Below are 16,777 nucleotides of genomic sequence, written 5' to 3' on the forward strand. Positions count from 1 at the left end.
ACAGATTTCTTGGCATTTCCATAGTTACAGAGGATTCTTCCCAGAGAAACAGCTCCATGAACTGGAACTACAGGCACATACATAGTAATTCCCTGTATTGCACAGAACTTTGGCTTTTAACACCTCTTCATCAGGGGGCAGACTATTTGATAGCTTCTAATTTTATTGCTTTTTCTTTCTACTTCTGTGTTGAAAATGTAAACGATGATAGCAGAGACAGACTAGGCTCCTGCCCAGCTTCTCCCAGCTACTCTGAAACTCTTTCTCTGTAATATCCCAGCTACGGCAGGACAGCCATGTTCATACATGGTCCTACACCGAGGGCCAGCCGATTGGTCCAGGAATGTGACACCACACGAACAGGCCTAGCAAGAGTGACTGTAGGAATCAGGAATTTAGGATACAAAACTTCAGCTCAGTCTGGCTGCTGTCTTAACTTAGACAGAAACCTGGGACCCCCTGGTGGTGACCATGTTCTGAGACGGTATGAGAGAGGAAAATGTACCACACGGACAGAGATGGGAATGGGGATGGAGAGACGCCCAGGTTTTCTATGACACGAAGGAACCGGTGGCTCTAAGATGCTCCCGAGGCTCTGCTGTAGGGCCAGTTCCCACATGACTGATGATGGTGCTACCTTACCTCCATCCTTAACACGTGAAGCGCCCTGCCAGTCACCGGTGACTGACACTACACTCTCCGTCCCGAAGACAAAACAGGCTGCTGGGCGCTTAACGTGTCAACTGCCTTGGAATTAATTACGGAATTGAAATGGCTTCCCCCCAGGGCTTGGATGAGGCTTGGTGCTGTTTCCAACCATCCACTGCAGCCGCTGAGGAGTCCAATGCTGGTCCAATTCTTGTTCTTTTGAGAAAAATCTGTGTTTTGCTTTCTAGGAGCTTTTCTGGTTTTCTCTTTGTTTTGGCATTTTCCAGTTTCACTGCATGTTTCTAGAAGTGTGTCTTTTCCCTCATTCTATCAGCACTTAATGGGACCATTTAATCTGAAAACATGCCCTTTTTAGCTTTAGGGGATTTTCTTCTATTAATTTTTAGTTACTCCCGGTGAGAGGGAAGTAGGGAGTTCTCCATCTATTCTCCATGTCTTCCGACTATTCTCTTACGTTTTATTCCTTTGGGGCTGCGTTCTCATAAAGTTTATTCTGTCAGCTCACTAATTCTCCCTTCATCTGTGTCAATGCTGTGTGTCGTTCAGCTATTCAGGTTTGTTATTACTAAAATTAATTTAAATGACTATATGTTCATTTCTAAGTTCTCTATTTTATTTTTGTAAAATTCTTCTCTCGTTCCATGAATGTGATTGCTTCACTTTCTCTCTGAGTGTAATAATCATGCTCCTCAGAGCCCTCTGTTTGCCCCTCTATTTTGTTTACAGTCATGCACCTCTTAACTGATGGGGACATGTTCTGAGAAACGCATCCTTAGGCGATTTCATCATAGAATGCACTGACACAAACCTAGACGGTACAGCCGATGGCTCCTAGGTTACAAACCTGCACAGCATGCTATGTACAAAACAACAGGAGATTAAATCAAGCCCAAGAGAAAATGATGCAATCAAGAGACACAATAAATATGAGATGAGTGAGGCTGCTGCCGGATGACACGGCATACTGTTTTATAGCAAACTTTTCTTTTAAGTAAAAAGAGTTCACTATAAAACAACAATAAAAAGCATATTATGATAAACACATAAACCAGCAACATGTTTATCATTAAGTATTATGTACTGTACATAACTGTATGTGCTATACTTTTACTTTTATTTTTTTTGTATGTCTTTTTATTGATTTCAGAAAGAGGAAGGGAGAGGAAGAAAGACAAAAACATCAATGATGAGAGAGAATCATTGATCGGCTGCCTCCTGCACGCTCCCTATTGGGGATCGAGCCCGCAACCCGGGCATGTGCCCTGACCAGGAATCGAACTGTGACCTGCCAGCTGGGCATGTAGGTGCTATACTTTTATGTGACAGGTTTGTTCACACCTGTATCGCCACAAACATTTGAGTAATGCATTGCACTCTGATGTTATGACAGCTATGTCGCTAGGCCATAGAAAATTTCAGCTCCATTATAATCTTATGGGACCTCTGTCACATATGCTGTCCATTGTTGACCAACTGTTATCATGCAGCCCATAATGTAACGCTATTTTTACCTATAAGATTTCTAGTTTATCTGTCTTCTTGTCCATGTATTTTATGCTATATTTTTTTCCCTCATAAGTCTTACCCCATGTACTTTCAAACATTCCTCACAATTTTTTATTTCTGGTGTCATAAAAAAAATCTCTTCCCTTTAAAAATATTTCTTTCACTCTTTTATATTTTCACTAGGAATACTTGGCAGGTGTGCAGGTGGATGCAAAGACATAGCCAGCCATCAAAACTAAGCAAACAGGATTGTTTTAATATGCACTTATTTGATTATTGCTAAAGTCCATTTCTTTCCATATTTTTACTTCCATATTTTATATTCTCTTTGGAGAGTGGTCTACTCATTTATATAGTACAATCCGAGGTTTTTTGTTTGTTTGTTTGTTATAAGATTATACATTGAATCTACTTTACTAAATTTCTTACCCAGCATTGCTAATTTTTCATCCGTGAAACAATTAAATAATCCCAGGAGTCATCCTGAGTGTTCAATCTAAGCTTTTATTTAGTATACAAGCAAAAATGTCTGCTAATTTAGGTGGAGTAATTACCTCTGGACTGTCCTTCAGGGCATCGGAACGGGGAAGCTCTGAGAGCTGGGAGAACCTTCGGTCATAAATACAGAGATGAAGATGCTTGTCAAGTACTCGAAAATCTTCGTAACTTCTTTTAACAATCCAACTTTTGCCCTATGGGTAAGAAAAAAAGGCTCCTATAATTAGTCTCTATTATGAACCAAACCTTATTCTAAAATGGTATTTCATTCAGAGGATTTTAAATTTAATAATGGAAAGCTTCTATTAACTTGATAATAAGTAGTTAAATTCCAAAACAATGTAGTGAGTTACATGACAAGATCAAGAATAAGGCCAAGCTGTTCCCTTTTACCAATGCTTTTCAACACTGTACTGTAATTACTAGCTAATGCAGTAAGGCAAGAAAATAAAAGATACAAATTGGGAAGGAAAAAAATAAAACTGCCTTTGTACACATTATGGCATGATTTTCTAGATAAAATATGCAAAACAAAATTGACAAAAAACTCCCGAAATATGTGATTATAGTAAAACAGTAAAATTCAAGGATAATATACAAAAGCCAATTGCTTTCATATATACCAGCAATGAGTAAGTGGAATTTTAAATTAAAAACACAATACCGTTTACATAAGCATCCCCCTCAAATGAAATACTTAGGTATAAATCCAACAGAAAGTGTCCAATATAAGATCTATAAGAGGACAACTTCAAACCTCTAGTGAAAGAAATCAAAGATAAATAAATGGAGAGATAGACCATTTTCATGGATAGAAAGACTCAATAATGTCAAGTTATCAGTTCTTCACAACTTGATCTATATACATTCACAATGCTATCGCAATCAAAACCCCAGCAACTTATTTTTGTGGATGTTGACAAACTGATTCTAAATTTTATCTGAAGAGGCAAAAGACCAGAATAGCTAACAGGATGTTGAAGCGAAGCTAGAGGACTGACACTATCCTACTTCAGGATTTTCTGTAAAGTGTGATATTGACAAAGGAATAGACAAACACAATGGAACAAAATAGGCAGCCCAGAAACAGACCCACCTAAACATAGTCAACTGACCTTTGACAAAGGATCAAGGTAATACAATGGAGAAAAGACAGTCTTTTAAACAAATGGTGCTGCAACAATTGGACATCCAATCACAAATGAATATAGACATAGACTTGACACCTATCACAAAAACTAACTCAAAATGGATCACAGACCTTAGTGTAAAATGCAAAACAATAAAACTCCTGGAAGGTAACATAGAAGAAAATATAGATGATCTTGGGTTTGGTGATGACTCTTCAGATATAATATCAAAGGCACAACCCATGAAAAAAAAGAATTGATAAGCTAGACCTCACTGAAATTATTATTTCCCACTCTGTCAAAGGCACTCTCAAAAAAAATAATAAAAAGACAAGCCACAGATTTGGAGAAAATATTCACAAAAGACATACCCGGTTAAGTATCCAAAATACTGAAAGAACTCTTAAAAATCAAAGATAAGAAAACAAACAACTGATTCAAAAATGAGTCAAAGACCTTACCAGACATTTCACCAAAAAGATAAACAAGTGACAAATAAGCATATGAAGAGCTGCTCCGCACCACATGTCATCAGAGAAATGCAGATGAAAACAAGGACACACCACTGTACACGTATCGGAATGACAAAAATCCAGAGCACTGATAACGCCGAAGCCGGCCAGGATGTGAAGCAACAGGGACTTTCTTTCATTGCCGAAATGGCATAGCCACTTTGGAAGACAGTTCGTCATTTTCTTACAAAATGAAACATATTCTCATCACCAGGTCCAACAACTGCACTCCTTGGTGTTTACCTAAATGAGCTGAAAAGTTATGTCCTGTCCACACAAAAACCTGCGAATGAATATTTATAGCAGCTTTCATTATAACTGCCAAAACTTGGAAGCGATCGTCAGCTGGTGACAGGATAAATAAACTGTGGTACATCCAGACAATGGGATGTTATTCAGCAATAAAAAGAAGTAAGTTATGAAGCCATGGGGGGAAAAAAAACATAAAGGAAACTTAAAATGCATATTACTAAGCAAAAGAAGCCAACCCGAAAAAGCTACATTTTGTATGATCCCAACCATTGGACACTCTGGAAAAGTCAAAACAAGACAATAAAAGGATCTGTGGTTACCAGGAGTTCCTGGGAAGTGAGAGATGAACAGGCGGAGCACAGATGATTGTCAGGGGAGAGAAACTATTGTGTGTGACACTATAAGGGTGGGTCCATGTCATTATAAATGGATGCAAACCCATAGGATGTACAGCACCCTGAGTGAGCTCTTGATGACAATGGTATGTCAATGTAGGTTCATCGGTTGTAACAAATGTACCATGTTGGCAGGGAATGTCCATAGTGGAGGAGGCTGTGCATACGTGGAAACAGGGGGTATAAGGGAAACCTGTACTTTCCATTCACTTTTGCTGGGAACCTAAAACGGCTCCACAAAATAAAGTTCATTAATTTTGAAAGGTAATCCTGTTCTCTGCCATCTAAGCAGTCTTGTTCACAGAAATAAATATCGACTATCAACCACATAAATGCAGTAACATTCACAGTCTCAACAAGTAAACGATGGAGATTGGGTTTGGGTAGAGGAGGGCAAAGAGTGGGAAATGGGAGACAGCTATAATACTGTCAACAATAAATATATGTGTGTGTGTGTGTGTGTGTGTGTATATATATATATATATATTTTTTTTTTTTTTAAATAAAAACTGGGAAGGAACTAGACCCAGCAAGTGCTCAATGGGAAGAGTTAGGGGCTGATGGAAGCTCAATGCCCTGGGCAGGAAGAAAGTAGTTTCTCCTGGGAACTGGCTGAAGCTCCCAGCAGAGGAGAGAAGGCTGTCAAGACACGATGGAGAAGAGACAGGCAAGTCTAAGGGTGCAAGGTCCTCCCAGGCCTTGCTAAGCAGTGGTTTCAGTTTCTAAATATGGTGAAAACCTATTGTAGCGCTTTAATCACTGAAGGAACACATTTCAATATACACTTTACATCATTTTGGCGGTTCAGAGGGTTATATTCGATTCCAGGGCGCAAACACGCATGCTATCACAATGGCTCAGCAAGAGGGAGTGGCTTGTGCTGGCTTGGTAATGAGAGAGAGCGAGAGAGAAATTCTAGATAGATCTGCTGTTCTTTCTGAGAGGCACAGCCTTCACCCACGTCCTGTGAAGTCTCTTTATCATGGGAAATTTATCTGGGGAAAAACTGTGCTATGAATCACATCTTCCACTGTATGATGAAGTTCAGGGCGACGAGAGAGACCTGCTTCAAATCTCAGCCTGGCCGTGTCCTGGCTACAGGACGTCACACAAGTTACCTAACACCTGTGAGCAGCAGCTTACTCATCTCATCGGGAGCCTGGGAACAGCACCACCTACACAGCACAGAAGAGGTGTGAGGTTTAAATCAGGAGGTTTGCATCAGCCTGTACATTGTGTGAATACAGATGCTCTGCAAATGTCCATATGCAAACCCCGCCCCCTTAGGAACCTCATTTTCTAAATGGACTGAGTGGAGGAAATATTTAATACCGAGGAATACATTTCTAATGGTGGAATTTCAAGCATCAACATACAGGAGATATTTTGAGGTAGGAAAGCATTCCCCTAAAACCAACTGTTTACCTCACCAACTAGGGCATAATGAAGCCTTCATATTACTGTAAACATTTATGAAAAACTGGATCTTCAGAAAAATAAACTAGTATATTGATGAATTCTGGTTAAAATACAGAGGTAGTTAATACAATCCAGCTTCATCATGAAGCATTAATTTCAACCATAAGGCTTACTAAAAGACAATAAAATACACAGTATTTTATGAAGCAACAATTATACTTACAGTAACAAAATTACTTAGAGAAAGATCAGAACAGAATTTTCATTAGAGCACACGTTAGGATAAATTCTTGCAACAGCTAGGTTTAAAATTGTCATTTTAAAATTAACCTTTAAAAGCTGATGTTTGCTTATTTGCTAAAGAATAAAACAGTAGACTACAGAATGCTTTTAAGACTCACTACCACTGACATTTCACTTATAAATGCTTCATTCTTTGTAGTGGGCTCAATATAATTAGTGGCAGGGTTTATCTAGTTTGGTCTCTTTTTATTATTATTAAATTTTCAACATTTGGGACAATAAAAGTTTATCTTATATCTACCTTGACATATTCCTGAACTTCCTAAGATTTTTAGAATTTTTCATTGGTTTCAAACTAGAAACACTGTTTCCTAAAAAGTGAGTAAAATGCAAAGAAAAAATTAGTGTGATTTTTCAGAAAACAAGACAAAAAAACGTTTTTCCATTCAGATAAACATCAGGATACAAACTGGAAAAGCATTGCTTCATCCACATTAGCTAACTTGTTTTTCTACCTAACACTTTATTTCCTTCCAGTTTATTTACTTGGAGAATAGAATAAAAAGGTAAGAAAGGAAATACCTGAGCCTATGTTGGTTAAGACAACTTATTCTAAATAATAATTCGCACAAGAGGGAGGGGAATGAGGACTCAGGCAAGACATTAAACATCAATTCTTCAAGGCATCCAGGAGAGCAGTTTAATCCGTGGTTACCACTCAGCTGAGACACACCAACACGGATAACTGAGGTTGTATGACAGTATCTGCTCTATTGCATGGCCCCTGCCATGCCAGCTGTTAAATAGTTTTACAATCACTCAGCCTACATAGCCTCTTGGCCTGGGACAAAACCCAGTCAGCCTCACCTCTCTGCTCAGAAGCTCTTCATTTGAAAGTTCCACTTAATGTTCTCTCTGTAAGTGTCTTTATTCATATATGCGTGCTACCCACGCCCTGTCCACATAAGTCATTCAAGGAAACCTAGATGGCCAGTTTGGGTTCCTTTTATTAATATTTGGGATAGGCTCACAAAGTTCACAGTAGCCACCCAGGTACAATCATATTAGGAAATGGTGAAGGAATAGGGGGGGAAACCCACTAGACTGAGGTTTAAATCTTGGCCTTTCTCTTTAAGTAACAATTGTGAGTCTCGCAAAATGGAAACCAGACTATTCACCTCACAGGTTGTTGTAAGAATTAAATGACAGACTGCATGTCAGAGTATCTGATGACTACACACAGGCGCCCCAAAATGCCCACTGACTCTGGACCAATTCACTAGACGAGCATAATTTACATTTCTAGGTTCACAGTTTTTTAAAGAAATTAAGACTTTAGAGAGCAGAGGCAATGGCACGGTTAGAAGGTTCGAAGATAAGACCTAAAGGAAGCAGTTACCACAACTTAGAGGAAGGGAAATAATTGGCCATTATTTTTAAGATCAAAGAACAAGGGAAGAGAGTGGGTTAGGATGAAGGACCAAGGGTTTGGGTTAAATAAAAAGAATTTCAAGAGCACGTTATTAAAATGAGAAATTAGCAAAGATATGAAACGTGCATAAATAGCTTCTGAGATGGATAGATCCCATCAGTGGGGATGAGCTTATCTTACCTGAAGACTATGCAACCCCCCCACGTCTGTTGTTACCAGAGAATTCCAAGGAGATGCAGGAGCAACTGTCAATCAGAGAACTGAAGTCCTTAGCAGCTCCTGCTAAGATTCCCTACAGCTTAGAAAAGCCACTTCAGGCATTTGGGCCTCAATTTCCTCATTTGCAAAATTAGAGGGTTTGATTGTGAGTCTCTCTTAGTTATTAAAAAAGTAGGATTCTCGTTTAATATGGTTTGTGGCTGAGCGGCATGGCAAGAATACAGGAGGTGAGCCATGGGCAGGCAGCAATAACTGCTTACGCCGAGGCAGAGCCGTGTGGTGGCATTATTGCAATGCAGTAAATTACTGCTTTGATGTAATAAACAGCATACCAAGGAGTCTAAAATTTTCTAAGCAGTTTGACAAGATGTTCACTACCAGGAAACAGCCTACCTATCTAGGTCACTACCCATGGAAGCATAATCAAATAACAATTATATATGCTACTGTATGGTATCAAAATACCACAGATAACTTTGGAAGGTCATTTTTGAAAGCCAGCACAGGTATTACTGACACTGTGTTTTGCTTATGAGGATAAAAAATATTTGCCTTGTCAGAACATGTGGAAATTAATAGTGAGAAAAAAAGATGCTGAAAAGTGCTAGGCTACAGAGGGATTAATGAATTCACTATGACATGTCAACCAGGTACTCTAGATAAAGAAGGTATGTTTTTTTCATAGATACAGATTAGACAGATATAGATATAGATATAGATATAGATATAGATATAGATATAGATATAGATAACAGAGAGGAAGGGAGAGGGAGAGAGAGAAAAATCAATGATGAGAGAAAATCATTGATCGGCTGCCTCCTGCACACCCCACACTCAGGATCAAGCCTGCAACCGGGCATGTGCCCTGACCGGGAATTGAACTGTGACCTCCTAGTTCATACTTTGATGTTCAACCACTAAGCTACGCCAGCCAGGCAGAAGATATGTTTTATATTCGTCTATTAGTAAAGGCTCATCATAAAAGCACTTAATATTCTCACTTAAAAGTTAACTCATCAAATAAAAATACAACATGAAACTTAGTGGTTTAGAGCTGCCTACTTCCGAGATGATAGTCAATAAAACATTAAAAAAAAAACTCCATTTCCAGCATCATCCTCTGACACCTAAAAGCACTTAAATAAAAAAGCACTTAATTCTGAAAGGCTTTCCTTAAGGTCATCTAGATTAAGAATTTCAGTATTTCCCATATGAGATAAGCCTTAGACTTTTCAAGGTTATTTAATTTTAACTTCAGATCAAAGAACAAGGAAAGAGAGTGGGTTAGGATGAAGGACCAAGGGTTTGGGTTAAATAAAAAGAATTTTGGGTGGGGGAAAATAAAATAAATGACCCTATCGTACTCTCTTCCAAAGAAAAAGAATAACTTTGTATACAAGAAATTTTGGCTTGAAAACAAGCAGAAGGCTCAATAAACATAGACTAAATAAAGTATATTACCTGATTAGTTGGTAGAGGAAATAATCAATGCTACATGTAACATATTTTAAATCTCATTAAAAGCAAGTCAAAACCAGCACAGTTCTAAAACATGCGCACAATCTACTATTACACCACAGTGGAATTCACCATCCTGGTTAGAAACGTGAGCACCTCAGGCAGAGATGACTTTGTGGGCTCTCAGCATCTTACCATAAACAATAGACTCCCCTCGTTCTTACAAGAAGAATTTCCATTGAAAGTTTGTAAATTAAATGTCTAGAAAACGGATTCTTTTAAACTGACTGTTTCAACTCTGAGTACATATAGAAGTGCCAAAATGACTAAGAGAAAGAAAACAAAACATCTGTATTTCCATATTCACTGTTATGCATTCACAGGTGTCGAAAGCCTTAAAAACAAGTGCAGAGAAGATATGTGAACGGCCATACTAAACTGTGCATTCCACTTGGTTCTGTATAAAGACACTGATTCCTCTTTTTTAGAGGATACCCTTTATTTTCTTAACAATAGCCATTCATCGTCCAATTCCCTGTCAATATTGTACGAGGATTTTCCTGTGGATTCTATTAGGCAATATGAGAAAAGCGTTACAGAAAGGAACTTAACAATCGCTCAAAACAATCCTTAGCACATTTCATGCGAAACGGAGAACGCATCCACAAAATTACCTGACAGGCGATGTGCACGAGGTAGACCAGCTCTTTCGATTCACAGCCGTTTTTCGTTACATCGTTCTGCTCTTCTGAAAGGGAGAGCTGAGGCCAAGAAGAAAGGGCAGAGAGAGGGAGAGCCGTGATTAGCGAACAAGGACAAACGAAGCGTTCAGTAATACCTGGCGTTGTCACATCAACGTGATGGAATGAGGTGTGCCTGAGAGTAGAATTCTACTACTTGGAGATAAAGAATTCAAGATTTTAAAAAAGATGTGATTCTGAGAATTGTAGCTTGTATCTAAACCAACACGTGCACAACAGCAGCCACTAAAACACATTCGCTCCAGGGCAGGTCTCCATGCCCTTATTGACAGCACAGCGGGAAGGAAGGCTCCAGGGCCACGGAGAGGCAGGTGAGCAGCTGGGTTACCAGGGCTCAGCTCTGCTACAGACACTGCAGACCGGGGCCCGGAGAACAGCGTGGGCTCCAGATACGTTTCATTGTAGACTCACCGTGCAGGTCTGCACACTGAACTTTATTTTTATTCGAACCACAAAATAGCATTTAGAAACTGGGTGGTTTTATATGAAGAAAAAAAAACAATTTCTAGGCTTCTATTGAAACATCAGGAAATCTGAAGTATTGGACCCATATTCTCACATGGGCAACAACTGGCTGGAGCTGAGAGGCGACCGGCCCCTGTGAATGTGGCTCCAAGAGACTTTGCCACCGAATCGATTCCTCTTTATTTTTTCACCAGCATCGAGGCTGGATGTTAACTGTCATCCATCGTGCTGCTTCTTTGCTATTTCTTATCCCACTCACGGCGCTCACTCACCTTACCTGCCTGCCCTAACTAGGATGTGCACTGGCAAACTCTGGGCCAGAGTCAGACAACCCTGAGTTCAAAAGAGTCACTAGCTGGTTGTGCAATATTGATCCCCCTACTTAATCTCTCACCTGGAAAATGGAGATGATGTCACAGTAACTATTCTCGAGGTTTTGAGTATTAAATGAGATAACAGTTATTAAGTACGCACTGAGGCAGCTGGCACTCAGTGACTACTTAAAAAATGATACCGATTATTACAGTTAAGGTTATCAGAAATATAAGGATGACGAAGATATGTGCTCTGTTTTTGAAAGCAGTATCACAAAAAGTATTTTTTAAAAAACACCTTTGTAAGAGATAAAAATCATTCTCACATTAGCCAAAATACATCAGATGAACTACAAAGTCATAGGGGATTTTTTAGATGAAAAAAAAAAAAAATGAAAGGTGAAATGAAACCTGAATGAATGAAGTTGCAGAAAGTGACAAGACTTTCATGAGACCCAAGAGGTTCATGGATGTGTTTGGAAGCCTGGGAAAGGCACAGGAGGATCCAGAACCTGCCTCAGCCAGGGTCAGGAGAAACCAGCCAAACCCTGACTGGCTGCATGCGGCCCGCAGTGATAAAGGACAATGCAAGGAACACCTGGTACCAGCGTCCACGCCCGCCCACCCACTGATTTCCCCAGCTATTCCTTCAAGTGCATGAGGTCAGTCCATAAAGCTATACAGGAACATAGCGTTAAGCCCACAGATGGGGAAGAATGTCTTAGCTGCAATGCAGATAAGGAAAAATAAGAGACTGACTACATCAAAAACTTTACAGTTATCACAAAAGGGACACCATAAACTAAGTGAAAAGATGCGTTACAAACTGGGATAAAAAAATATCTGTAATACACATTTGGCAGATTTTTAAACTATCATATACTAGTATAAGGAAAAAATCAGATAGGTATATGCCTAACCCAAACATCTTGAAAAGTACCTGGAATTTAAGTAAGGGTCACTAATTATCTGATGAGTGACTGAATAAACAAACATGGTCTCACTGGAATGCAATACTCACTTTCAAAACTAAATTCATCATCTAACTGATAGTGGAGAAGGGCACGGAATAAGAATAGTGCCACAGTTGTCTAATAACTATACACCTACTAACTATAGATGAGAGGTTTTCATACAGGCCCCGGGAAACTGAAGGATGACACAAGGCTGTAGAAAGGTAAGATGCCTCGATGGGTCCATGACTCAGAAAAGAAATACATTCTGAGAACAGACCAAGGACAGGACAGGCTTTGATTTGGTTGCTGTGCCCGGACCCTGACCCTCTCTGGGAGTTTGCCTAGAAACCTGACTATTCTCCAGTCTCAGGAATGGGCTGAGCTGTTTGTAGCATCATAGAAGATTAGCCACCTGGTTATGGATCTTTGAGCTCCTGAAGGCCCAACTGCAGACCCGACCCTCCCCTTTCCATGTTACGCTCACAGCCGCACCTAGCCATCTTCTCCCTCGTGTGTATATAATCAGCCAACTGGCAAGGGGGGTCACAGCAGAATTTCCAGGGTGACCGACTGCTCTCCCATGCTGCCAGCAGTACTGGAATAAACGCTCATATATGATTCAACCCTGTCTCTGCTTAATTTGGCTCAAGTAGTGACAGGCAGCCTTGGACCCATTGTGTCTGGTTTCATAACCATTCACTGTTAACCAGCCTAATCATCCGTATTCATCTACCCCTCCGCCTCTCCACATATCCTTTCTTTTTATATTCCCAGGGTCAAGGTCTGATCTCAACCTTTGATTCCCTAATCTCGCTCTTTAGTCTCCCAAAACTTGCCTCTCACACCTCACCTGTTCCTTTTTTCCCCTTCTCCACTGCTTCTCCCCTGGGTCTGAGCCTCACAGTGTCTGGGCTAGACAATTGCAGACTGGACATTCACAGTAGTCTTCCCACTGGCCTCTCTCCATTTCCCTCGCACACTGATTATGGTACTTTCTTTTCAAAAATCTCTCAATTCTTTCTCAATTCCTACTAAGAAGGTAATTTAAATGCAAAGTCCAGAAGCTTAGATGAGCTTTGAAGAAAGGCACTGCTCCAAATATCTTCGAAATCACGTTTTCCCATAATCCTTCTAACCCATTCATCCCCTCCCCTCTCCTCCCAGGTGCCTTTGTCTAAGCTAATTTTCCTTGTCTAAATGCTCTGCGCTTCTGTCTTTGCATATCCCAAATCTATTCAAGCTCCAATAAAGCCTTCCTTGAGTGCCACAGGAAGTAACTTCTCTTGCCTTTGAATGCCTATACAAGCACTCTCACAATATGTATTACATTTTTCTTAGGTGTACTGGTATATTGCGTGTTTCCCCTGAGGAAAGAATCTCTTACAAGGTATTCAAGAAAAGCATTCTTGATGAATTGTCTGTTGGTTTTAAGACACCCTATGAACAAGTCAGAATGGCGAGGTTTTATGCAGGACCCACACCACATGTGCCAAGAGCACACATTATGAACAATTGGGCTACATTTGCCTATTGAATGACATGAACGTAATGATTTACATTATATCTTTACTTCCTTCAACGTAACGCTATCTCAGTGCTTTGTCTATAAGGAAGGGAGAACAGAATTTCCAAGTCCCATCCTTCTAGATTCCTTACAAATCTATTTTTGGAGTTATTTTTCCTATACTGAATTCACTTTTCTATCACCATGGTAACCAATCTGCAATTAGTGTTGTTAGGATCTTTAAAAATAAAACTCTATCCAGAAAGCCTTCCAATATTCAGAAAAGTCCTTTCTCTACAGGGAGCATGGACATCAGTTTTGTAAGTCAGGGTAGAAATACATCACCCCACCCACATAAAATACCGGTCATCAACGCCTAATCAACAGATTTTAAGTGGGGTAAAGGGAGACCTTTTATTCATCTTTTATTTAGTTCTAGTACGGTTGCAATTGCACTGTGACATACCTCTGGAGTTCGTACATTTCACCTCTGTAGCCTCTACGAGGTGTGGAAACATGAAAAATATTTCTGTTTCACAATATTATGTGGTCCACGCTTGCCCGCCGTCAACACCCTAACACATTAAGAGTGACAATAGCACTTTAAAACTCCTGAGTCGAGAATGCCAAGTGGAAGAATATATATTAGAGTGGCCTTTTAGGTGAGTAATAAGTGAACTGAGTTCTAATTTCAGCATATAAGGCAAAAATCAATAGTAGACAAAACTGCGCTTCAAATTCCTTTGGAAAAATCTAGAGACCTACACGCATCTTCATAAGCCTCACGGTCCACTTTTCCCTCCAGACTTGGGAGAGAGCACTGTTCCTGTGTTGACAACCAGGTTTGCTCATCTCCAGACACTAGAATCCCCCTCAGCTCAGTGAGATGCCCGCAGCCTGCAGAACACATGGGAAATGAGCTCGAATGACACACTAGCAGAATCGCATCTCTTGTCTTACAGATGCTCACTCCAGAACATACACTCGTCAGGAAAAGAGGGCTTCATGGGCATTTTCACACTTCTGTGTGGTCAGGACTTGCTTTGATACCTGGGTTATGACTGAACAGCAAACCTACAAATAGAGCCCTCTGGTCAGAGAAGAGTTTTCTCTCTCCCAGAGCCCTATGCTTACATCCCAGGGCGTTAATGGCTCGTGGCTGTGATGCACACACAGACCCCTCCACTTCCCAGCTGTGATCTTAGGTAAGTTCTTAAACTCTTCCTACCTCGATTTCCTCATCTGAAACTGTCGTGAAGACTCAATCAGACAATATACAAATAGTACTTAGTGTAAATCTGGCTCACAGAAAACATTCAATAAATACTGGCTTGTATTTGATTATCATAATCCTGATAACTTCATTTAAAATGAAAAGTCAGGATTTGTGTTTCACATTATTTTTCCTCAACATTTTCACACTTGGGTCAAACATTACAACCTCTTTCCACATTTCTCAGTATCAAGGCAAGAGTGGATCTGACCCCAGAAAGCAACAGCAGCATTTCCCAGGCCCTTGCACAGTAACTTCAGCAGCAAATGCTCAAGGAATAGGTATTAAATTCATACGTTTCCTATGTCTTATTTCAGGTAAGACCTGATCTCTTGGATTCAGGTTAATTTACCTCAATGCTTTATATGAAATCAGATAAAAAGGAAACATTAATTTCAGCTTCAGATGAGTAAATAATAGGAAATGCAAACCACACAAATGTTTTAGTGTCCTCCACACTAGGTGGCGGCACCACACCAGCCACAGCAGCAAGAGAGCAAGGCCTCAAATGGGTAAAACAGAATGAACTGATTACTGATATTTGCATGTTACAAGGGATATTTCCCTTCTTACTGAAAAAACATTTTCTGAAATTTGAATAAGTCTTAGTTTTTGAACAATGGAGATGATACAACAGAGAGAAGTGCAACAAAGATAATAAATTCACAAAATCTAAAACTATATATCGTGTTACTTAAAACAAGAAGTCCTTTCTAGAAATTATCTTTTTTTTTCCTCTGAGGTTTCAATTTCTCTAAACAAAACATAATACAACGCTATATATCAAAACCTATAGAGTTTGTTCAATGTACTATTCAGGGGGAAACTTTCCAAATTTAAATGCACTGATTAAAAAACAACAGCATAGCCCTGGACAGTGTGACTCGTTGGTGGGAGCATCATCCCATGCAACTCAAGGTCGTGGGCTCGATTCCCAGTTGAGGCACATGCCTGGGTTGCAGGTTCAATCCCCCAATTGGAGCAAGTGTGGGAGGCAACCAATCAATGTGCCTCTCTCACATTGATGTCTCTCTCTCTCTCTCTTTCCTTCCTTTCCCTTCCCTCCCACTCTCTCTAAAAATCAATGGAAAAATTATCCTCCTGTGGAGATATTAAAAAAAAAAAAAGAGCCACTTATTTGTATTTAAAAAAAACACACAATAACGTAATATTGTAATAACTATGGATGGTGTCAGATGGGTACTAGACTTATTGGGGTGATCACTTATAAGTTATATAAATGTCTCATCACTATGTTTGTATACCTGAAACGAATATGTGCCTGGTTTAGTCCTGAAAAAGAGTCGTGAATAACAAACTTAACTCAGCCTGTAGGAACCACTTCAAACATACCTGTATGCTGCCAAACTCAACGTTCTCATAGTGGAAATGTGCGCATTCGGCCATCTTCGGAAAGTGGCCTTTGGTGAAGGGCAACCTGAAGCACATGAGATAAATCAGTGAGATACAAGACACCGAAACAGTGAAGAAACTGCTAAGCACCAAGAGAAAATAAAACGGGTTTAGGAGCTCATGCAAGCAAACTATTTAATAGTTTATTTAATAAGCACATGCGCATGAGCACACATATACCCACACACACCCTTTCAGAAATACACGGAATCCAATGAAAGTTACATGGACTGCACAGGTCAAAAAACAACAACAAAAATTAAAAAGCATCACTGTACTCTCCTCATCGTGTCCCAAGTCAGTGCCCACAGGAAAACTATGCTGTCGGTGAATGTTATGGAAACTGAGATGAGCCAGC

General features: G+C 39.8%; 1 protein-coding gene across 1 annotated transcript in view; it reads right to left on the reverse strand.

The window, feature by feature from the left end:
- The window catches only part of ARHGAP32 (Rho GTPase activating protein 32), a 118,167-nt gene that overhangs the window by 58,942 nt on the left and 42,448 nt on the right, over positions 1-16,777 (reverse strand). Inside the window, 3 exon segments of the mRNA XM_070400005.1 lie at positions 2,730-2,867; positions 10,408-10,494; positions 16,360-16,444. Of these exon segments, the coding sequence (XP_070256106.1) occupies positions 2,730-2,867; positions 10,408-10,494; positions 16,360-16,444 (310 nt within the window).

Source organism: Myotis yumanensis, unplaced genomic scaffold (genome assembly GCF_028538775.1).
Source record: "Myotis yumanensis isolate MYYU_CA2020_CCGP unplaced genomic scaffold, mMyoYum1.0.hap1 SCAF_19, whole genome shotgun sequence".
NCBI classification, from domain to species: domain Eukaryota; kingdom Metazoa; phylum Chordata; class Mammalia; order Chiroptera; family Vespertilionidae; genus Myotis; species Myotis yumanensis.